The sequence below is a fragment of the Rhincodon typus genome, chromosome 1, assembly GCF_021869965.1.
Source record: "Rhincodon typus isolate 14 chromosome 1, sRhiTyp1.1, whole genome shotgun sequence".
NCBI lineage: Eukaryota > Metazoa > Chordata > Chondrichthyes > Orectolobiformes > Rhincodontidae > Rhincodon > Rhincodon typus.
This window is the reverse complement of record NC_063332.1, coordinates 161123830-161147567: the sequence shown is the minus strand read 5'-3', so window position 1 is coordinate 161147567 and position 23738 is coordinate 161123830. Positions and strand designations below refer to the sequence as shown.

Genomic DNA, 23738 nt, shown 5'->3' with positions numbered 1-23738 from the left:
AAATCACTGCAGAGAGAAATCAAATTTCTTTGCTTCACCTGATGCATGTGTTTTTAAGATATAGAGATTGTGATCACTTATGTTATCATCTTACAAATTGTATGTGTTAACCAATTCTATACATTTTGAAAGAGGTTTTATTTTATAATAAATCAATAATTTTGGTATTTTAAATAAATCTGGTTAATGGATCTTTGCTTTCTAAACCTGATATAAAGTATATAATTAGCCGTATAGGTAACTGAGTAAAGCATTTACCTTTATGCTATGATCAACTGGATGTGCAGCCATTGCTGAGTTCCCTCAAATGAAGGGGCTATTGACTACATGTATGTTGTGTTTAGAGCCCCAGATCATGATCTGGTCAGATTCCTGAAGGGGAAAGGATTTCACTGAATGTTCAGCTCATTTTTGATCACAGGCAACTATTCCTGTGCAGCCATTACTCAGAAATCCGTCATGATGCTTATATTTTGTGTAACTCACAGGTTCCTCAAACTTTCACTCCTCTGCATTATTCCCAGGGTAATTCAGGTAGATAAGGGGGGAGCCCCCAGAAGGGATGGCTAAGGAGCACAGCGAAAAACCTTCAGCCAATGCCAAACAGTGTTGCAATGTTCACCATGCATCCAATAATGCCATGATATAGACAACAGTTGATGCTTCTGTTGCCTGGACTGCTCAGGAGAGCCATTCAAAGCCACCATTGTGGCTGTGTCCTTGTCCCACATGAGCCCATTTTGGCAATCTCAGATGTTTTCATTCTCCTAGTTGTGAAGAAAGGTCAGTGAACTATTTGTTCATGAGTTGCTGAGTGTTGTATAGTATATCGTTTCATTGTTTTAAGTTTGAACCCTGACAGATGTGTAAGAGGCAGCAGCTTTGAGGTGCAAGTAGTGCTATATTGATAGCTGAAATAAAGTGACAGATATTGATTGTCCTGAAAGCATCTGATGGATATTCTGGCCATCCAGTCTCGTCTGAAACAGTCCTCTGCAGTGGCAACCTTAAAATGCTAGCTCACACTCATAGGGCCATGAAGCATTCAGTAGATAATGACACATACCCTGGCTGAGTGCAGTACACCATTCATCCTCTTGGGACACTGAAGCCAGGTCCTCTTGATCTTCTCGTGGGTACTGACCTCTGCAGTCGCCTCTGCCCAACAAAGTTCGCTCTATGCTGCACAGTGGCTGGGAAACTCCATGCACTTCGATCAGCGTGCTGATACACTGCTTCCGCAAGCCACTACGGAGCATGGATATTGGACAGCAGCAAGAAAGAATACAGGGGACACTGCCATCCATGCTTCCTTCATCAGTTGGTCCGGTCTGCTATTGCCATTTCCTTAGAAAAGAACTTCCCTTCTCTCCTGAACACTAAGTGTGGTGACTCTTTTTGCTTGGTCCCCGACACCTCCAGCGAAGGGTGGGTGTGATGAGCAGAGGCTAAGCGATGCTCCAGAGTTGCAGAAATGCTGTCAGGGTGCTTTTTAATATGATGAGAGGGGCAGTCCCATGGTCCTCTGGGACTATGGCGACTTCACCTTCAAATATGACACCAGAAGCTCCAATGCGCTCCCCCATAAAATTTGGAGTATTATCCATTCGCACATTTATCATAAGCTAGGAAGAACGTCATTACATAAGAAAACCTGATCAACACCTGTATTAAGGTACCTCCTGCTTTGAGGCCTGTTCTACACCGAGTCTCAAAAAAAAATGGCACCACCTTCTATGTCCTCTTTAGAAATTGCTTCCATCTTCGTGCCATTGGCACATCCAGTTCCTGTAGAGTAAAGGGAATTATATGTCGATACAGTGTGGAGCTGGAGGAACACAGCAGGACAGGCAGCATCAGAGGAGCAGGAAAATCGATGCTTTGGGTCGGGACCCGAAACATCAACTTTCCTGCTCCCCTGATGCTGCCTGTCCTGCTGTGTTCCTCCAGTTCCACATTGTCTCGGTTCTGACTTCCAGTATCTGCAGTTCTTGCTATCTCCTTAAAGGGAATTATATCTTTGCTCTAAGTATGTATACTGAGCATTTGCAAAAGCTGCTCACTCATAATGATCACCGATCTTATGGATCTGAGTCAGTAGGGCTCAAAGTTAGATGTCCTCTCTGAATATCCTACGTACTTAGTTTTGTTCAGTAAAGGCTGTTTCTGTACATTCAGAGAAATGTAAATCTCACACTATCACAGTCCCTTTGAAGTGATTCATGTAGATTGTAAATAGTTGCTATCCCAGCACTGATCAATACTGTACTCAACTAACTCCAGCTTGCGAATGTGAAAAATTACACATTTATCATTACCCTCTGTTCATTCTGTCCATGCTGACAGCGAGTTAAGCCACACCAGGAGTGTAGAAGAACAGCAACGCACTGGACAGGGTACAGATGAGGTTATGAGGACCTCACTAGGATTGGAAAATTTTTACTTCCAGGTTTTGATAGATTGGTTGTTTTGTTTTCTTTGTCAGAGAGAAGGCTGGGGGTAGATTTAATTGAGATATATATGTTTATGAGGAGCTGAAAGACAGTGGATTGGAAAGGACTTATTTTTTCCCTTAGCAGAGGGTTCAATAACCAAGAATTGCAGAATTATAGTAACTAGCAGAAGGATTAGCAGGGAAGGGAGGAGGAAATCTGTCAGCCACTGGACAGTGAGGTCTAGAACTCACTACCCAAATAGAGCAATTATCACCATCACATGAAAAAATTATTTTGACAACAGTTCTTGGTCCAAGCGGCCTCTGTCTGCACCATAAATTTGAGATTCTAAAGTAAGGAGTAGATACAAACTTTAAGCCCAGTATTCTGCAGACACAGGAGTATTGTACTGCCTAAAAAGCAGGAAAGACTCAACCATATTGCTAAACCAGCATGCTCTTGAATTCAGTTTCAAAGTGTTTTTTTTAATAACAGTAATACAAGAACAACAAATGATCTACTTTGATATTTTAGAAAATAACTTATCAAAGGTCTGAATCATGTTCTGTGGGCATAATGTTAATCAAACTTGTCCCAGCTGTGCTATGCTGAGCATGTTGGAGCACACATCATAGTATCAGACAGGGTGATTTAGTCCGGGGCCAATTTAGTTAGTACGTAAATGAGAATACAATGCTACACTCTGGATTATAGATAGTGAAGGTCCTAGAAGAGTTAATTTTTCTACCTACATTTTCCCGGTCAGCTGCAATATTGATTTCCTGCTATGATTATTTCTGAAACCCACGAGTAACAAAGAATTATTTAGTCAATCTTCAAACACCAAACAGCATATGCAGCCCTAAACTTTGTTAAAGTGAAACACGGCTTGCGTCAGCAAAGTTTGACTTTCCAAAATAATATGAAATGATAATAGCTGGTAACAGTGTACAAAGCCAAAGATTTACGTGGATAACTCTTAAAATAACCCTTACTCATTAAAAGCCTGAGTCATGTTCTCTGGATCTTCAAACAACCAAATGCCAATCACTTTGTCCTCGATTTGGAGATTTTCCTTGAACCGCTCTGCTGCATCACCAATTAGTGTGTAACTAGAATGTGATTGTTCCTTTTCCATCTATAAAGAACCACAGTATAAAGATGCGTATTTCGGTTTAGCCAAGACAAAAATAGACTAAACATTAATAATGATGCTCACTTAGGTTTAGCTGGTACCAAGTTAATATCAAGTGCAACGTAGCGACTTCATACGTGTTATATCTACAGCATTTTGAGCCACCTATTAATTTCTGTACGCTGAGCCCTTGATCATAACGGTGGCATATTGGGGAATCACAGTATGAATCTCAAACACTTCATTATGTTTGAGAAGATGAAACTGTAACACAAGTCACTGGATCATATGCATACACCTTCCAAATTACAGAATTACCCCAAAAGCCTGCAAGCAGGATGCCTGGCTGAGTCTTTGGCTGGGTTACAGTGCAATGTGTTCAATACCAGTATCTGAACAATGAAATGCACTGAATATAAGTAGGTGATATTGATTGTGTCACCGAAAGTTAGCGTGCATCTGGCAGAAATAGAGTTGCAAAGATCATCCTGTAATTCTACAGCTACCTTTTGGGGCTAAAAGCATTAAGTTCACGCTTTAACTCTCACCATTCAGAAGACTAAGTATCAGAATTTATAACTATAATTTGGAGCTAACTGCAGTGAACAGGCATATTAGTTTAGGGGATAGATTATTAGACACAGAATAGTACACATTTAAGGGGTATTTCAGATTACTCAGAAAAAGGATATTCCTACTCTAAACAAAAATTCCAAAAGAAGGGCCTACCATTTGTGGTTAACTGAAGAAATTAGGGACAGCCATTAAATTTAATGAAGAAACAACTAAGCTGCGCAAAGACCAGATCTCTGGTACAGGGTCTGGCTCTGTGGCTCAGAAGGGAAGGGGGGAGAATAGGAGAGCAACTGTAGTGGGGGATTCAACAGTAAGAGGCACAGACAGGCAGTTCTGTGGACGCGAACGAGACGAACGGATGGTATGTTGCCTCCCGGGTGCCAGGGTCCGTGATGTCTCGGATCGTGTCTTCAAGATCCTTAAGGGGGAGGGAAAGCAACCAGCAGTCATGGTACACATCGGTACCAAGGACATAGGTAGAAAAAGGACTGAGAATGTGAACAACGAGTACAGGGAGTTAGGTTGGAAGCTGTAGTCCAGGACAAACAGGGTAGTTATCTCTGGATTACTACCAGTGCCACGTGATAATGAGGTAAGAAATAGGGAGAGAGTGCAGCTAAACACATGGCTACAGGGCTGGTGTAGGAGGGAGGGCTTCCATTATGTGGATAATTGGAGCACATTCTGGGGAAGGTGGGACCAGTACAGTAAGGACAGGTTGCACCTGAACTGGAAGGGCACAAATATCCTGGGAGGGAGGTTTGCTCAAGCTATACGGGATGGTTTAAACTAGATTGGCAGGGGGTGGGGAACCAGATTTGTAATTCAGAGGATGAGGTACTCAGCCTTCCAACAGACGCAAGAGGGAGGGAGGTTGTTAATAAAGAAATGTGGTTGATGGAGCGTAGTTGTGGACACAGGGATGGTTTGAAGAGTGTATATTTCAATGTCAGAAGTATCAGAAATAAGGCAGATGAACTTAGAGCATGGGTCGGTACTTGGATCTACAACATTGTGGCCATTACAGAAACTTGGGTAACTCAGGGACAGGAATGGTTGTTGGAAGTTCCGGGATTTAGATGCTTTAAAAGAAATAGGGAGGGAGGTAAAAGAGGCGGGGGAGTGACATTGCTAGTCAGGGCTAGTATAGCAGCTACTGAAAGGCAGTTCGAGAATGATATGTCTACAGAGTCAGTTTGGGTTGAGGTCAGGAACAAGAAAGGAGCAGTCAGTCACTTTGTTGGGGGTTTTTTACAGACCCCCTAATAGTTGCAGAGAAGTGGAAGAGCGGAGTGGGAGACAGACACTGGAAAGGTGCAGAAGTCACAGGGTTGTAGTCATGGATGACTTCAATTTTCCAAATATTGATTGGAAACTTTTTAGTTGTAATAGTTTAGATGGAGCGGATTTTGTCCAGTGCGTTCAGGAAGGATTCCTGACACAGTATGTTGATAGACCAACACGAGGAGAGGCCACTTTGGATTTGGTGCTCGGCAATGAACCGGGCCAAGTGTTAGACCTGTTGGTAGGTGAGCATTTTGGCGGTAATGATCATAACTCTGTTACTTTTACAATAGTCATGGAAAAGGATAGGTACATACAGCAGGATAAGGTTTATAATTGGGGGAAGGGCAATTATAATTCTATTAGGCAAGAACTGGGTAACATAAAATGGGAAGAGATGCTGTCAGGGAAGAGCACGATAGAAATGTGGAGATTGTTTAAGGAATGCATACTGCATGTGCTCGATATGTTTGTCCCGAGCAGGCAGGGAAGATGTGGTCGAGTGAGGGAGCCTTGGTTCTCAAGAGAGGTCGAATGACTAGTTAAGAGGAAGAAGGATGCTTATATAAGATTTAGGAAACAAGGATCGGAAAAGGCTCTAGAGGGATACGAGTTAGCCAGGAATGAGCTGAAGAAAGGGCTTAGGAGAGCTAGAAGGGGGCATGAGAAAACCTTGGCAGATAGGATCAAGAAAAACTTCAAGGCTTTTTACATGTATGTGAGGAATAAGAGAATGACCAGAGAAAGGGTAGGGCCGATCAAGGATTGTAAAGAGAATTTGTGTATGGAGCCTAAAGAGATAGAAGAGGTCCTTAATGAACACCTTTCTTCGGTATTCACAACTGAGAGGGGCCTAGTTGTGGGGGAGGACAGTGAGAAATAGGCTGGTAGGCTAGAGGAGGTCGCTGTTAGTAAGGAAGATGTACTAGGAATTTTGAGGAACTTGAAGATAGATAAGTCCCCCGGGCCTGATGAAATTTATCCAAGGATTCTATGGGAAGCGAGGGAAGAGATTGCAGGGCCTTTGGCAATGATCTTTTCGACCTCACTGTCCATAGCTATAGTGCTGGAAGATTGGAGAGTGGCAAACGTCATTCTCTTGTTCAAAAAAGGGCATAGGGATAACCCCGGAAATTACAGGCCAGTTAGTCTTACTTCAGTGGTGGGCAAATTATTGGAAAGGGCTCTGACAGATAGGATTTATGATCACTGAGATAGACACAGTTTGATTTGTGATAGTTAGCATGGATTTGTGAGGGGTAGATCATGCCTCACAAACCTTACTGAATTCTTTGAAGAGGTGACCAAACACGTGGATGAAGGTAGAGCAGTGGATGTGGTATACATGGATTTAAGTAAGGCTCCCCATGGTAGGCTCATGCAGGAAGTAGGGAGGCATGGGATAGGGGGAAATGTGGTAGATTGGATTCAGAATTGGCTGAACCTTAGAAGACAAAGGGTGGTAGTGGACAGAAAATATTCAACACGGTGCTCAGTTACAAGTGGTGTACCACAAGGATCTGTTCTGGGTCCTCTTCTATTTGTGACTTTTGTAAATGATTTGGATGTAGGAGTAGAAGGGTGGATTAGTGAGTTCGTGGACGATATGAAGGTGGATCACGTTGACAGTGCAGAGGGCTGTTCTAGGTTACAAAGGGACATTGATAGGATGCAGAGCTGGGCTGAGAAGTGGCAGATGGAGTTTAACCCTGAAAAGTGTGAGGTGATTCATTTTGGAAGGAAAAACTTGAAAGCAGAATACAGGGTTAATGGAAAGATTCTTGGCAGTATGGAGGAGCAGAGGGATCTCGGGGTTCATGTCTACAGTTCCCTGCAACCTAGGTGGATAGAGTTGTTAAGAAGGCGTATGGTGTGTCAGCTTTCATTAATAGAGGGATTGAGTTCAAGGGCCGTGAAGTTACGCTCCAGCTATACAAAACCCTGATTCGGCCACATCTGGAGTATTGTGTCCAGTTCTGGTCGCCTCATTACAGGAAAGATGTGGAAGCGTTGGAAAAGGTGCAGAGGAGATTTACCAGGATGTTGCCTGGAATGGAGGGAAGGTCTTACGAGGAAAGGCTGAGAGAGTTAAGGTTTTTCTCTTTAGAACGACGAAGGATGAGAGGTGACTTGATAGAGGTGTACAAAATGGTCAGAGGTATAGATAGAGTGGACAGCAAGAGACTTTTTCCTAGGGTGGAGGTAGCTATTACGAGGGGGCATAGTTTTAAAGTGAGTGGAGGTAGATATAGGGGAGACAATGAGGTAGGTTCTTTACTCAGAGAGTGGTAGGGGCATGGAATCCATTACCGGAGAGGGTAGTGGAGTCGGCCTCATTAGGGGCATTTAAGCGACTATTAGATAGGCATATGGATGATAGTGTAAGGTAGGGGTGGAGGTTAGATAGACCTTAGGTTTAGGGTAAAACTTCGGCACAACATTGTGGGCCGAAGGGCCTGTACTGTGCTGTACTGTTCTATGTTCTATGAGTGGCAGGTCAGATGATTGGGCAGAATGGCATAAGGTTAATCAGGTGGAACAAACTACAGAACGTGAGAAACCTAACTGAAATGCAAAACCAAAATTAAGAATTACTACAGGTATTTAAAAGGGAAAAGAGGAAGAAAAAAATGAGAGTTTTGGTCCTCTACAGTATGAGAATGAGGAATTAATGGCTGAAATTAAGGAAATGGCAGATGAAGTGAACAAATATTTTGCTTCAATATTCACTACAGAGTATACGTAAACATTTTAGTAATAGCTGTAAATAAGAAGGTGAACTGGAGAGAGAGATAGTAGGAACTGCCGGTGCTGGAGAATCTGAGATAACACGGTGTAGAGCTGGATGAACACAGCAGGCCAAGCAGCATCAGAGGAGCAGGAAGGCTGACGTTTCGGGTCGAGACCCTTCTTCAGAACTGGAGAGAGAAATTGGCTAAATTACAATCACAAGGGAAACAGTGTTAGCCAAAACGACAGAGCTATGGGCTGACAAGACTCTTGGTCCAGATGAACTTTATCTTAGGGGGTCTTCAAATAAAAAATGGCTAATAAAATTGTAAATGCGTCGATATTAATTTTTCAAAATTGTGCCCATTGTGATAGAACATTTAAGTTATTTGCTCCTTTGGGGGCTAAATATACATTTCCAATGTTAAGAAGTTCAGCTGAACACTTTTAAGTTTTGCATAACTTCAGACATATATTATGGCATTAATCTCCATTGACCGAGGAATGCCAATGATGCTTATTTCTCGCATCTTGCTTCTTACCTTTTCATGACTTATTAACATTAATTATTAATATAGTACATTGAATAAATCTAGACAAATAATATTCCACACAAAAACGTGTTCAGGTCAATCTGTGAATATACTGAAGAGCCTGAGGAAGAGTGGCAGATTCATTAATTAAATATGAAAGGACTAAATGATGGGCACAGGATTCTGAAGCATTGAATTTGACACAACACTACCCCGGTTTTCAGTCATCGTTTTGGGAGGTTTTGGTGGTGGAAATGTACTGAGTCAAATTAAACAAGATTGCTACCAAACCTACAACCTTGCTGATGTGTTTTTGTTTCACTGAATCCACAACAGTAGCCATCAAAGGCATGGGAAAATTAATGCTCCAATGGGTGCTCTCACAGTAGTTACCTAGAAGTGCCTTTAACACTTTTAATTTCAGGAGTTCTTTGGTTCTTCCAAAGTTATGACAGAAACAGAGGCGGTGCCAGTGGAAATTCTCCCCCACCAATGTCAGACACCAGCTTATAGATAGATCTTCACTCCTCATTTAGTCTCTGAACTCCATTGGGATCTAGGGCACCCACAAGAGATCACCAGTTTTCCACATACTCTCAAATCACCTCTCTCATTCCTCCCATGTGAAATAAAATTTTACAATAAGATCATAAGATGTAGGAGCAGAAGTTGGCCATTCAGTCCAGTGAGCTTGCTCCACCATTTAATAAGATCATGGTCAATCTGATGATCATCAATTCCATTTTCTTGCCTTATCCTTATAACTCTTGATTCCTTCACTGATTGAAAATCTGTCTGTCTCAGCCTTGAATATACTCAATGACTTAGCTTGGCAGGTTTCTGCAGTGAAGAATTCCACAGATTGACTACTCTCAGAGAAGAAGTAACCTCTATCTTAAATGGGTGACCCCTTATTGCAAGAATATGCCCTCTTGCTCTAGACTCTTCCATAAGGGGAAGCAACCAATCTGACTCAGATCCTGGTTGTTGCTGGAATCCAAACTGAAACAACATGAGTGTACAACAACTTATCGATTCACTGACCTGCTGCTGAGGAGGATTTCTGATTCTTTTGAAGATGATGAGAATTAAACACACTAAGGCAAAAGAAACAATGAATGCAACAATAAACCCAAGAAAGTGGATACCGTGATCTGGAAAAATCTGAAACAGATTGTAAAGAAGATAGCTTAGTTAGCAAAGCCAGTCAACAAATCATTTATAACTTCTTGTTCAACAGCAGTTCGCTGGAAATCACACACCAAAAGGTAAGAGTAAAGTTTGTTACCTTCTATTTTCAACTTTTACTGTAAAAATAGCTGCTCAGGGGAATGTATGACAATCAAAAATTAGAAATGCAAAATAACTAAAACCATTTTTAAATGTAAAATATGCATTTAAATCAACAGATGTTTCTGTTTAGTCAAGAGAGTTGACAAGATAACCTGATTCAAGTGAGGTATTAGGGTTACTTCAATGATTTTACACACTCCCTGACAGGGAAATTGTGCTCAAAATATCATGTGTTAAAGAACACTACAATTGAAGCTATGTCTTCAACTCTATGAGCACAAATATCCATTGAAGGTGTAGCATTATGAACCCAAGCTTATTGTTTTATAGAACCTACACTGGTGCAGCAATATAGAAAAGTAGATTTCTGCATGTTCCACTATTTTTAAGCACCTACTTAAACTAGTGATGAATTCAATTTCCGGATGGTATTCTAAGTGTAGGTAAAATATATCATTCACCTACTCTACAACCTACAGTTTCATGAGCAATGTACAAAAATTTCAAATAAAAACCAAAAGAACTGCAGATGCTATAAATCAGGAACAAAACCAAGTTGCTGGAAAAGCTCAGCAGGTCTGGCAGCATCTATGAAGAAAAAAATTCAGAGTTAACATTTCGGGTCCGGTGACCCTTCCTCAGAACTGATGGTAGCTGGGAAACGTCGGTTTATATGCAGAAAGTAGGGAGGGAGTTGGGGTAGGGAGTAAATGACAGGATGAAGGCTAGAGCCTGGAGAGAGAGAAGGGCAGTTGGATAGACAAAGGAGTTGATAACTATCTGGCGGGGGGGTGGGAGGGAGGGAGGGGTGGTAGTGGTGGAGGTGAATAGCTGTTAGTGTCTAATGGCAGGCAATGTGATAACAAGGCTTGGCGTGTGGGCAAGGGGGTTAGGACATGGGAGAGTTCAAGGCTTAAATTTATTGAACTCGATATTGAGTCCAGAGGGCTGCAGGGTCCCCAAGCAGAAAATGAGGTGTTGTTCTTCCAGCTTGCATTGAACTTCGCTGGAACACTGCAGCAAGCCAGAGACAAAGATGTTGGCCAGGGAACAGGGTGATGCATTAAAGTGGCAGGCAATTGGAAGCTCAGGATCTTTTTTGTGAGCAGAAAGTAGATGTTCTATGAAGCAGTCACCCAGTCTATGCTTCATTTCTCCAATGTAGAGGAGACCACATTGTGTGCAGCGAATGCAGTAGACTCTGGGAAGTGCAGGACCTGGAAAGTATGTTTGGGCCCTTGGATACTGCGGAGGGAGGAGGTAAATGGGCAGGTGTTGCACCTTTGCCAGTTGCAGGGGAAGGTGCCGTGGGGCTGAAGGAAGAGTGGACCAGGGTGTCCCAGAGGGAACGGACCCTGCGGAAGGCGGACAAGGAAGGGGAGGGGAACGTGTGTCTGCTGGTGGCATCTTGCTGGAGGTGGCAGAAATGGCGTCTGATGATCTTCTGGATGTGGATGCTGGTGGGATGGTAGGTAAGGACAAGGGGAGACACATTGCTGTTGCGGGAGGAGGGAAATTTGAAGCTGCCAAGTTTGGTCAAAAAAATCTGTAAATGTGCATAAAAGTCATTGAAGGTAGCAGGACAGATGAATAGAGTATTTAAGAAAGCATACAGTATCCTGGGCAGAGACTATAAGAACAAGGAGGCTACACTGACTTTGTATAAGGCTCAAGATGTACTCAGCTGGAGTACTTTGTTCAATTCTGGGCAGTGTACTTTAGGAAGAATGTGAAGTCGTAACAGACCATACTGAAAAGGTTCACGAGAATGATTCCTGTAATGTGAAGCTTTTGTTTGAAAATTTATTGGAAAAGTTAGGACTGTTTTTCTGGGGAAAGGAAAGATGGCGAATGGGTATAGATATACAAGATCATGAGACGTCAGGACAGAGAGGAAAAGGTGAAACTGACCAACACAAACAAGACAGAATCTAAACACTGCTCCTTGACATTCAATTGCATTACTATCACTGAATCCACAACGAAAAACAGCTTGAGGATTACCACTGACCAGAAATTCTACTGGACTTCCCATAACACCACTATAACAGCAAGTGAAAAATCAGGAATTCTGCAGCACAGAACAATTTTTATCACCCCAAAGCCTGCCCGCAATCTACAAGGCACAAGTCAGGACTGTGATGGAACACCTTACAATTCCCTGCAATTTCCTCATTGAGGAAAAAACAGCCCTATCCACAACCATCCACATTCAGCCCCTTCATCACTGATGCACTCTCACAACACTGTGTACCATTTACAGAATGCGATGCAGCAATTCACTCAGGATCTTTAGACAGCAAACCTGATACCTCTACCACCTGGAAAGCCAAACAGATGCAAAGGAACACCACCACCTGCAAATTCCCCTCCAAGCCATGCACCATCCTGACTTGGAACAACAGAGTCATTCCTTCCTTGTACTGTAACTCCCTTCTTAACATCACTGAGAGTGTGTATTTGGGCTGCTATAATTTAGGAACGCAACTCATCATCAATTTCTCGAGGGCAATTAGAGATGCGCAATAGTAAGTGCTGGCCCACATCTCAAGAATAAATTAAAAATTCTGTGATTCTGCAATATTGTGATTATAAGTCTCATGATTCCGTAAATCATATCAATGCATGAATAAGAATGATAAAAATGTTGCAGCAAAATGATACCTATTACCAAATATTAAAGGGACCATATCTTATTCAAATCCAGGCAGGAAAACAATGTGAAATCGACCTTATGGAGCAAACTCAATTTCATGTACAGCAACACATTCAAAGCCCAGAGGCTCAATTTGTATTATTACAAACCTGCCTGTATTAATTGCTTTATTTCAAAAACCTCCCATTAATATCTTACACATTGATAGCATCACAGGCTTCACACACGAGGGTTCAGACTAATTTTGGTGGGAATGCCACTTAAAATGTGAATGCTATTACTAGACTACACCTATTAACACCAATGTTGTGCCTTGCTTTTGCACTTTTGCTGTGTGAGTGATAATTGTGGCATCATGCTAAATTTGAAGTCAAAGTAAAAGCTTCAAGTAGTGATTGGTTGCATTCCCAATATTTCTCACAGATGGAATGATATGTCAGGACTCGGGTGAGACCAGTCGAGATCACTTGTTCTTCTTCTGATGGTTGAACAAGCTGGTTTTTGGAAAGACAAGATCTGTCGTGAGTACCACACATGACATTGTCCTTTGCTGTTGGTGCTAAAGGATTTCTGCTAAGACTTTTTCTTTTGCTATGCAGCTACTGAAACCACACGTGAAGGTGGTGGCGAATTCTTACCTAAAGTTAGTGTTGCTATTTGTATTGATTGTCAGATCCAGTTTTCAAATTGTCCGGATTGATTTTAAGAGCTTTCAGATCTCCTATGATAGCATCCCTTAGTCTGAGCTTTGGGCACCCCACTGGTCTCTTGATACGAGCTGCACACTCATCCTGCGTGCATGCCTGGAGCAGCAATGTCTTCCTTGCTAATAATTCCAAACTCGTGCACTACTGGAGCTTTGAATCTTCTCGTGAGGATTGTACTGTCCTTCCAGCAATCCCATTTGCTTTTTGTTTCACATTAAAACCTCATGCTGCTCATCTACTGCTCTTCTTGTCAGCAACCCTCTGTCACGCTCTGTTTAAGAGCGGTTCTTTCTTTTCTAAACCATTTTACATTAAACTCTTCAGGCTTGTTCCACAATATTTCACATATCTTGAGGCTCCATTGTAGACAGCATCCAAAAGTTAGGGCTGTTTTTCAAAATGTATGTCACTAATCAACAACACGTATCATGGAAGAGGTTTACATCATATGCAATGAATGTTTCACAGACTCATCTGCAAGGTCCCTGCCTTAGAGTTATTTATAAAAATTATAATAGCTTGCATTCAGAAATAGAGCCATAGAATCAGAGATGTAAAGCATGGAAACAGACCCTTCGGTAAAACTCGTCCATGCCGACCAGATATCCTAGATAAATCTAGTCCCACTTGCCAGCATTTATCCCCTATCCCTCCAAACCCTTCCTATGCATATACTCATCAAGATGCCTTTTAAATGTTGTAATTGTACCAGCCTCCACTACTTCCTATGGCAGCTCATTCCATACACGCACCACCCTCTGCATGAAAAAGTTGCCCCTTAGGTCCCATTTAAATCTTTCCCCTCTCACCTTTAACCTATGCCCTTTAGTTTTTGACTCCCCCAACCCGGGGAAAAGACACTGTCTATTTACCTTATCCATGCCCCTCATGATTTTGTAAACCTCTATAAGGTCACCCCTCAGCCTCCGATGTTTCAGGGAAATAGCCCCAGTCTATTCAGCATCTCCCTATAGCTCAAACTCTCCAACCCTGGCAACATCCTCGTAAATCTTTTCTGAACTCTTTCAAGTTTCACAACATCCTTCCTGTAGCAGGGTGACCAGAATTGCACAAAGTCTTCCACGTAACCAATGTCCTGTACAGCCGCAACATGACCTCCTAATTCCTATACTCAATGCTCTGACCACAGCCATCCACATTCAGCCCTTCATCACTGATGCACTCTCACAACACTGCGTACCATTTATAGAATGCAATGCAGCAACTCACCCAGGATCTTTAGATAGCAAACCCAATACCTCCTGACCCTGACCAATCAAGGAAAGCACACAAATGCCTTCTTCACTATCATGTCTACCTGTGCCTCTACTTTGAAGGAACTATGAACCTCCACTCCAAGGTCTCTTGTTCAGCAACACTCCCCAGGACCTTACCATTTATGTGTAAATCCTCTACATAAATTTTCACTCTTCAGATATTTCTACTCTCGTTGATCACAGCCAAACACATTTTAAAAAGCAGAAGGCATTCAAGTTTTATAGAGATTACAATGTTAACATTATGAATGGGTCAGTATTTCTGACTCTAAATTGTAAACTGGACAAATGAAGCATGCTCTTATCTGTAATAGGTACATGATCATGAAATAAATACATGACTGATCTTCCACTGCACAGCTCAGGTTCATTTCAGATCTCAAAGTTCAAAATCCAATTTTGAATCTTACATGATAAAAGTGCTGCCTAGAATTTAACAACTTTCATTTTACATGAAAGTTGAATTCCTTATAAGCTTTTATTGTATAGGGTAGCAATACAGAACAAAGCATTTCATAATTTTATTTTGAGCTAATAGTAAAGAATAACAAAACCTGGAGAACTGTAGGAGTATCAGCATCAAACATTTCCAAAGTTTTATGCAGCCTGGGAAAGAAACAATGTAAGTTCCAACTATGCCTCAACTACAAATAAGTACTACTTCCTACTCCTAGTTCCAAGCCATATTGTTAACATAATAGATGTTATTTAATGCAGGCAGTGGAGGTCCCACCCACTGGCTGAATAGGCAGTGAGACCCTTGTATCTCCTCCTTTCGGAAACTGCCACTAAATTCAGTGCCAAGCAGGCACTTAACAAGACAGCCCTGTGATTGTGGACCTCGGTGATGGAAACCTTGGTCCCAAGAGGATGAGGTGGCTTCAGCCCATAATGCCGAGTCACCCAAGGTTCAGGATTACGGAAGCAGCCGAGGCCAGAGTAAACTATCATAGGATGAGGGTGGGTCACAGAGGAGGATGGAGGGGATTGGCAGCAAGGACAAGGGATGGGTCTCAGCAATGTGATGATACAATGGTTTTAAAGACACATATGTGGGGTTTTTTTTATAGTGAGGAAAGGTGGAGACAGAGGTCTCAATTGGTGGTGTGACAGGAAAGCTTTCCATAATTCTTCCCACGGAGACACAAGGACATGGAATCCCCAGCCACCATCCTCCCCCAGTTGATGCACCACTACAAAACTTGTCTTGGGGATGGACTCCAGCCAATGTAACAGACAGTTCAAAGCAAACACTACATCTAAAGTGGTGTTATCCCAAATAATTTTCTTTGAGATCATACACTAACAAACAATAAGCTTGCATATTTCCACCAGAGATAAAAATCATGCTACACTAACCTATTTCAGTGTTTAATTCCCACCGTGAATCAATATGACTTTTTCCCAGGGCGGAAATGGCTATCACGAGGGGGCATAATTTTAAGGTGATTGGAGGAAGGCATAGGGGAGAGAGATGTCAGAGGTAGGTTCTTTACACAGAGAGTGGTGGGGGCATGGAATGCACTGCCAGCGGTGGTAGTAGAGTCGGATACATTAGGGACATTTAAACAGCTCTTGGATAGGCACATGGATGATAGTAAAATGAAGGGTATGCAGGTTAGTTTGATCTTAGAGTAGGATAATATGTTGGCACAACATCGTGGGCTGAAGGGCCTGTACAGTGCTGTACTGTTCTATGTTCTATGATTATATGAATCAGATTGTCCAATACGTACACTTTCCAAAACTGTATACCAATACCAACATGCAGTCAAGCATAACTTTAAACAACAGCATTAAATCTCATGGTAATCCAGACTGAAAAAAGCAAATCCTGTAAATCAACTTACCTCAATAACTGCTTCCTCAGTCAGCATGAAGTCTGCCACCAGGGGTTCACTCGGAATATAATCATCCTGACAGACAGTTTTAGATTTTAGCTATTTTATGGTTTGGGCACATTCAATATCAACAGTTACAGCCAAGTTCAGGTAATGTACAATTATTAACTACTGCACAGTGATCACCAATCTGGTATAATTAGTGTACAATTAGCGAACAAACAAAAAGTAGAAAATGACTAAGTCATACATTGTTGTGAATAAGTTATGTGATTAACCTCATGAATGTCAGTTTGCACTAAATAGGGAGAAGTGCATTATTGTCTCCATGGTGCCAGGCAACTCAAAGCATCTCTACACCATGCCTGAATGCCCATTCAAAATAATAAAGCAGGAGCTTAATTTCCATTCACTAAACGTGCACACGACAAACGTGAGGCTGCCATAGGAAAAGTAGGTGGGTTTGTTGGATGTGTTGCTAAATTATTGAAGTGAAACTCTTCAGTAATATATTTCCATTAATATGACTTTGGTTTGCCTTTACTTGCAATGTTATTTGGTCTCTATACCTACTGATAAATATCAAGACTCCAGAGAAGAAAACAAAATTTATCAAGAATTATAAACTAATGTTGATTTGTTTTTGCAATTAGGGTTCGCTCAGAGCATTTTAAGATTATTTGGTTAGAAAAACATAAGCTTGAGGAGATATGATTGGTATATTTATAATGATGAAGGATTAGGTGTAGCAGACATAAACAACACTTCTGAAAGGAAGTCAATAGTAGGGGTAAAATAGAAAATAAATTAGCAATCAGAGTAGAGGCCAGGTAGTCTTTATCTTCTCAGAGGATAGTCACTACATGGAACAAATTTAGGTTAGGTATAAAACAGTTCTTGAATAAAGGCCATGATAACTATCAGGGTGAAAAGGATCTAATGAGTTAGCTACCTTGAGTTTGTGATATAACAAGATCCCAAAAAATGCACTGGAGTAGAAAATATTCAATGGAGGATTCCATAATAGGTTAAAAAAATAAAGGATCTTGAGCTACTATCATTAAAAAATGATTAGTGAAGGCAATGATATAAGGTTTTAGAGGTGGAAGCATATTTGGTATAAAAATCAGAGAAGATCAGAGGGAGAAACAAATTAAACCTGACTTTATAAATACATTCTCATGTTCCAGAGTTATTATGGAATAAACCACAGTCTATTGCAAAACTCGCCAGCAAATCACCACGTCAATGTTCTAAAGGATTCGCTTTCAGATCTTCCCTTCTTTCATGTAGGAAAGCATTTGGTCTGGAAACAATATCCACCAATGGAGACAAGACTCTTATTTAATAAGCAGGGGGCAAACAAATTAATCTTCAAATAGAATACCTGAGACATCTTGCCAAAGTTGAGGTAGGCAGGTAATGAAATGTTCCTCCAATCCTTAGATCCGTCAGTATTTAATATTGCAGTATAGTTTATTACATAGTATTCACCAGCTGATAAACAAAAAATGAAATGGGCATTTTAACACAGGCGCCAGCAAAGGTTTGCAGAGTAATTCCTTTTATTTTAACCCAGCACTTTCACAATGGTCTATTTGTTATAAATGTTGAATTCAAATCCATTCAGAAGTCAAAGTGAAATAATGCACTTCCAACTATATAATTATGCTGATTATTATCGAGGCATGACTTTGTGAAAAAACAGCAATAAAAGTTACCTTTTCCCAGTTTCTCTTACTTTTTCATGGATTCAGTCTCTAACACCTTGAACACTCTTCAACTGTTTAACTCAGTGGTGAATCTTGTCAAACTGTCTGATTGCTGATGTGATCACAGCCAATGTTATTATCCCTGCATGTACATTTACCACTATTGACACCAATGGGCTTGGTAGAATAGTGGTTACGTCATTGGACTAGAAATAATCATTGTATCAAATGCATATTTCCAAATCCCAAGAGGCAAGCTAGGGGATTGAAATTTTGTTAACTAAGTAAGTCTGGACAGGGAAAAAACATCAAGGGCAATTTCTTCCGATATGCAGCCTAGAGGTGATAGATATGGAAGTGAGCTTATTTCTATTTGTGGGTGGGTCAACTTTTCTCGTGCAATTACTCGGTTGCCAGCTTCTTACTTATGCACGCTTAAAGCATAGGTACTCTTGTCAGGGATGGGCAGAAAGTCATTGGCTCTGTTGTTGGTTTAGTGGGCTGAAGGTCCTGGAATCATATTCAAAGAGCACCCAGAGAGGCATTCTTCCTCTGCAAGTTTGGAGAGGTACTCGGACTCTTGGAATGATCTCCTTCTGCCATTCACACCGGCCCTTCCAACCCTTTCCCTGTCAGTGACCATGCCTGCAACACTCAAGCCTCCCTCCCTTGCCCCAAGCAACCAATGTTATATCAGCCCATTCTCAATCATGGCATGGCATAAACAAATGCTCCCCAAAGAGGACAGAACAGCAGCTACTCATTCCAACTCCAACAAGTACAGCATCTCTCGCACATAGCTTCCACATTCCAACTGGGTAGAAGAGACGTAGTGATCACTTGCAGAGAACTTAATTGGGAAAGTGAACTTAATTCTGGGGAGGTGGCATTTCAATGAGTAGGTGAGACATGAAGATACATGGAAAAGAACACCTAGTTGCCTGCCATCAGAAAGCACCTGTCCTTAAAGTTGCACAAACTTAATTGTAAACTCCCATCTCACTGTCTGGAATCTGATTTTAGGTCTTTCGTGCAATTACGTTTCCACCTACCCTGCTTCTTGCTTCCTGCTTCCAGCAGCAACACAAGATTCCAACCCTGGTGTCAGTAATGACAACTATGAAACCATTGGATTCGCTAAAATGTCCTTTGGGGATGGAAACTTGCTGTCCTTCTCTGGTCTGGCCTATAGATAATGCCAGACCCACAACAATCTAGTTGACTCTTAAATACCCTCTGCTTAGCTCATTTGAATTTAAAAACTATCCCAAAAGCTTGTAAAATCTAACATCACTCCAACACCTGGACTGCAGCAGTGGTTCAAGAAAGTAGGCTGCTATTACCCTCCGAAGAGCAATTAGGATGGCGAATAAATGCTGATCCTGCCAATGACACTCACATCACAAAGAAATAGAAGTAGCTAATCAGTATCTGGTTAGAGGACCAGAAGAAAATCCAGGCTGTGACTCACCCCCCCTTAATAAGCAAAACCTCATTTCATGAGGAAAGACAAGCATCGACCTTATATGGATTGAGCAACTCATGCATTCAATCATGGGCCTGTCAAAAATAAGTAATATTTGTCATCTTTAAAACAGTTCAACAGTGAAAAAGATTCCTGAGGAAGAAGACAATGGCATAGTGGAAATGTCAGGGGACTTGTAACCTAAGTGCCCAGGTTAATGCACTGGAGAAAGTGGCTTCAATCCCGACAGGTTACTGGAGGGTGGGGTTTGGTGGGAGGGGTGGTGGAATTGAACAAATTCAAATCAGTGAATGAGCTGGAACTGAAAGCTAGCCTCAGTAATAACAATCACCAATTGTTGTTAAAAACCCATCGGCTTTGCTACTGTCTTTAAGGAAAGCAGTAAGTCTGGCCTAGATCTAATTCCGTATCGTGGTAATGAGATTGACTCCTAACTTTCCTCTGAAAGCCACTTAGTTCAAGGGCAATTAGGGATGGACAACAAATGCTGGCCTTGTTTGTGATGCCCATGTCCCATGAAAGAACAAAATAAGACACTACAAAACAGCAAATTCCAGAAATTGCTTGAAATTACAAAATAGCAGAATACTTGACCATATTGTAAAAAAAAAAGCAAGATATCCTCTCTATGTTTCAATGCAACACCCATAAATACCCAACCATAAAAGTGTTCCAAATGTTTCAGTTCATTTTGTTTTAAACAAACTTGAGACTTGACTTTATCACATTGAATAAATAAGTTAACACATAGAGGCAGCATACCTTGAAGAATGTCTTTGTAGTATGTTTGGAACCCCAATTCTGTTTCTTTTCCCATGTTACTCTGAATGCTTAGGCCACTGATAGCATCTCGGATAGTAAGCTGAGAAAGGTTATATGTAGATTGCACATCCATGCTGGTTATTATTAATTTCACAGTCACTATCTGGGATTCATTTCTTCTGCTCACCTGAGAAAAAGTGCTGTGTTAATACATACATTTGATTCATATATTTAAACCATACCCAACATCAAAGAAGCTCAGGTCAGATACATACAATGCTACAACTTTTAAATAAAGGCTGATGGATGTAAAGGCAGAGTACTAACACAGATGTGACAAGCTGAATGGTTTTTACCTGTGCTGAATTTCGCATTGTCCTAGAAGTGCAACATATTTATATCATCCACGAAAATAAAGCAATTCAATAAACAATGTGCTGCACAGTGTCACCCAGTGGTTGGATTCTTCAGTGCAATTTTAATGTTCGGATCTTCAATATACAGGTTTAATGCACCATCTAATGGTTAAAATATTCTACAGCAGCAGAGCTTAACCATCAAACAAACTTCAAAGTTGCTATTGCTTTCAATACTCCCCCATCCCAAAGACAGAAACTACATTTGACATATAGGCATTTTTAAATTAAACTTTTCACGATGAATAAAATTAATTTCTTTGTAAAACGAGGGTCACAACACCTTTCCTGCGAGAGTCTTCTCCAGCTTGGATCCTCTGTCATTCAAGGTTTGCCAAAACACACCTAATTTTATTACAAAGACAAAAATAGGAGTTGCTGAAAAAGCTCAGTAGGCCTGGCAGTATCTGTGGAGAGAAATCAGAGTTAGTGTTTCAGGTTGAGTGACCCTTCCTCAGAACTGCAGGGAAGGATCAATCGACTCGAAACATTAACTCTGATTTCTCTCCACAGATACTGCCAGACCTGCTGAGCTTTTTCAGCAACTCCTATTTTTGTCTCTGATTTATAGCATCCACAGTTCTTTCGATTCTGATTTTATTCCAGGGCAGGCTGAAGAGGCGGGTCCCAACTCGACTTCGCTCAGAGTAGGGAGTGAACCATGTCCTAACGGTCTAGCCAACATAATTAACTTGCCTCCAAAGAGATCTTAAACCAAGTATACTGTTATTTCTATTTTAAAACCGTGCACAGCAAGGTCTCACAAACAGTAAGGTGATAATGACTAGATAACTTGTTTAAATGATGGGTGATTGAGGAATAAATATTGACTGTGACATCTGTTCTTCAGAGAAATTGTGCAAATGGATCCTATACACCTACATGTGAGGCCACATGGACTCTTTCTTTAATGTTTTACTCCAAAATGGTGCTTTCAGTGCTATAAATACACAAGAGTATCAGTTTGGATTTTATGTTCAACTCTCAGTGTTGGACTCTCAGTCTTGTGACACTGAGGCCAATACAGAATCCTTTTCCATGTCATTTTCTCTGTCTGAACAAAACCAGAAAGAGCAAAGGAGAAGAAGTGGGATTCTAACTTAATGTTAGTTGTTAATAGTCAATGTTAGTGCAAATTCTAGAATGGGACTATTGTCAAGGTTCCACAGGCTGGTCTTGCATTGTTTGTTACCGTCAGTTTCAAATAGATTAGGAGGCTGATTGAAATCAGCATTACATATTCTCACTGTCACTTTCAAGTCCATCACTTTCAGACTGCAAAGAACTGGAAGGATGAAGGGCAGGTGATGGCCTAGTGGTACTATTGCTGGACTGTTAATCCAGAGACTCAGATAACATTCTGGGGACCCGGGTTTGAATCCTGCAACAGCAGATGGTGGAATTTGAATTAAAAAAAAATCTGGAAATAAGGATATAGTGATGACCATGAACACATTGCCGAATGTTAGGAAAAACCCATCTGGTTCACTAAAGTCCTTCCTTTAGGGAAGGAAACTGCTATCCTTACCTGGTCTGGTCTACATGTGACTCTAGACCTGCAGCAATGTGGTTGACTCTCAACTGCCTTCTGGGGCATTTAGGGATGGGCAATAAATTCTGCCTGATCAGTGATGCCCTCATCCCATGAATGAATAAAAGGGAAAAAAAAAGAATTTAAACACAGCCTGCAGAAGTGCAGAAAGAAATTCTCAACAAAATTGCCACTTTAGTATTAAACAGTTAACATAATATCCTCTCCTGCTGCAGCAGCGTCTCTTAAGAACATCAAATAAATGGTGTGGAGCTGGAGGAATGCAGCAGGACAGGCAGCATCAGAGGAGCAGGAAAGCTGATGTTTCGCGTTGAGACCCTTCTTCAGAAATGGGGGAGGGGGAAGCAAGCTCTGAAATAAATAGGGAGGGGTAGGGCTGGGGAAGGTAGGTGGGATGGTGATAGGTGAGTGCAAGTAGGCAATGGTGGGGGTTGGTCAGTGAGGTGGGAGGGGCGGATAGGTGGGAGAGAAGATGGACAGGTTGTGTCAGGTCAAGGTGGCGGGATGAGAGGGAGGGTTGGTCATGGGAGGGTCCAGGGGTGGGGAGATTTTGAAAGTAGTAAAGTCCACTTTGAGGCCATTGGGCTGTAGGCTCCCAAGGCAGAATATGAGGTGCTGCTCCTCCAGTTTCCGGGTGGCGTCGTAGTGACACTAGAGGAGGCCCAGGTTGGACATGTCACCCAGGGAGTGGGAGGGGGAGCTGAAGTGGTTCGCGACTGGAAGGTGCTGTCGTTTGTCGCAAACAGAGCGCAAGTGCTCTACAAAGCAGTCTCCGAGCCTCCATTTGGTCTCACCAATGTAGAGGAGTTTCGGGTCAGGGCCCTTCTTCAGAAATGGGGGAGGGGAAAGGGAGCTCTGAAATAAATAGAGAGAGGAGGGATGGAGCTGGGGAAGGTAGGTGGGATGGTGATATATGAGTGCAGGTAGGCAGTGGTGGGGATTGGTCAGTGAGGTGGGACGAGTGGCTAGGTGGGAGAGAAGATGGACAGGTTGTGTTGTTCCAAGGAGGCGGGGATGAGAGGGAGGATTGGTCATGGGATGAGGCTGGTGGTGGGGAGATTTTGAAACTGGTAAAATCCACATTGAGACCATTGGGTTGTAGGCTCCCAAGTGGGGATATGAGGTGCTGCTCCTCCAGTTTCTGGGTGGCGTCTACAGTTCCCCTACAGTGATGAATATGGAGGTGCTGTCTAGCATAACTTGTAAGGTGTGAAATGCTTTAAAATGAACTGCCAATAAACAGAATGTAGTTTGAATTACAGCAAGGCCCTCACTGAAAGAATCAAATGGTCTCCCCTAGTTTTCATCAATATTAAATTTAATAGCTCTATTGTGAAGGTGAA

General features: G+C 41.7%; 1 protein-coding gene across 2 annotated transcripts in view; it reads right to left on the bottom strand.

Annotated features, from left to right (window-relative positions):
- Positions 1-23738, bottom strand: part of LOC109927406 (limbin) — a 161807-nt gene that overhangs the window by 112291 nt on the left and 25778 nt on the right. Inside the window, exons 5-9 of one of the 2 annotated variants that reach the window (XM_048605505.1) lie at positions 20428-20614; positions 17855-17964; positions 16477-16542; positions 9738-9857; positions 3431-3573 (exon numbers count right to left, since the gene is read on the bottom strand). In XM_048605505.1, the coding sequence (XP_048461462.1) occupies positions 3431-3573; positions 9738-9857; positions 16477-16542; positions 17855-17964; positions 20428-20614 (626 nt within the window). The remainder of the gene's footprint in view (positions 1-3430; positions 3574-9737; positions 9858-16476; positions 16543-17854; positions 17965-20427; positions 20615-23738) is intronic. The other variant, XM_048605510.1, reaches the window with a different exon arrangement.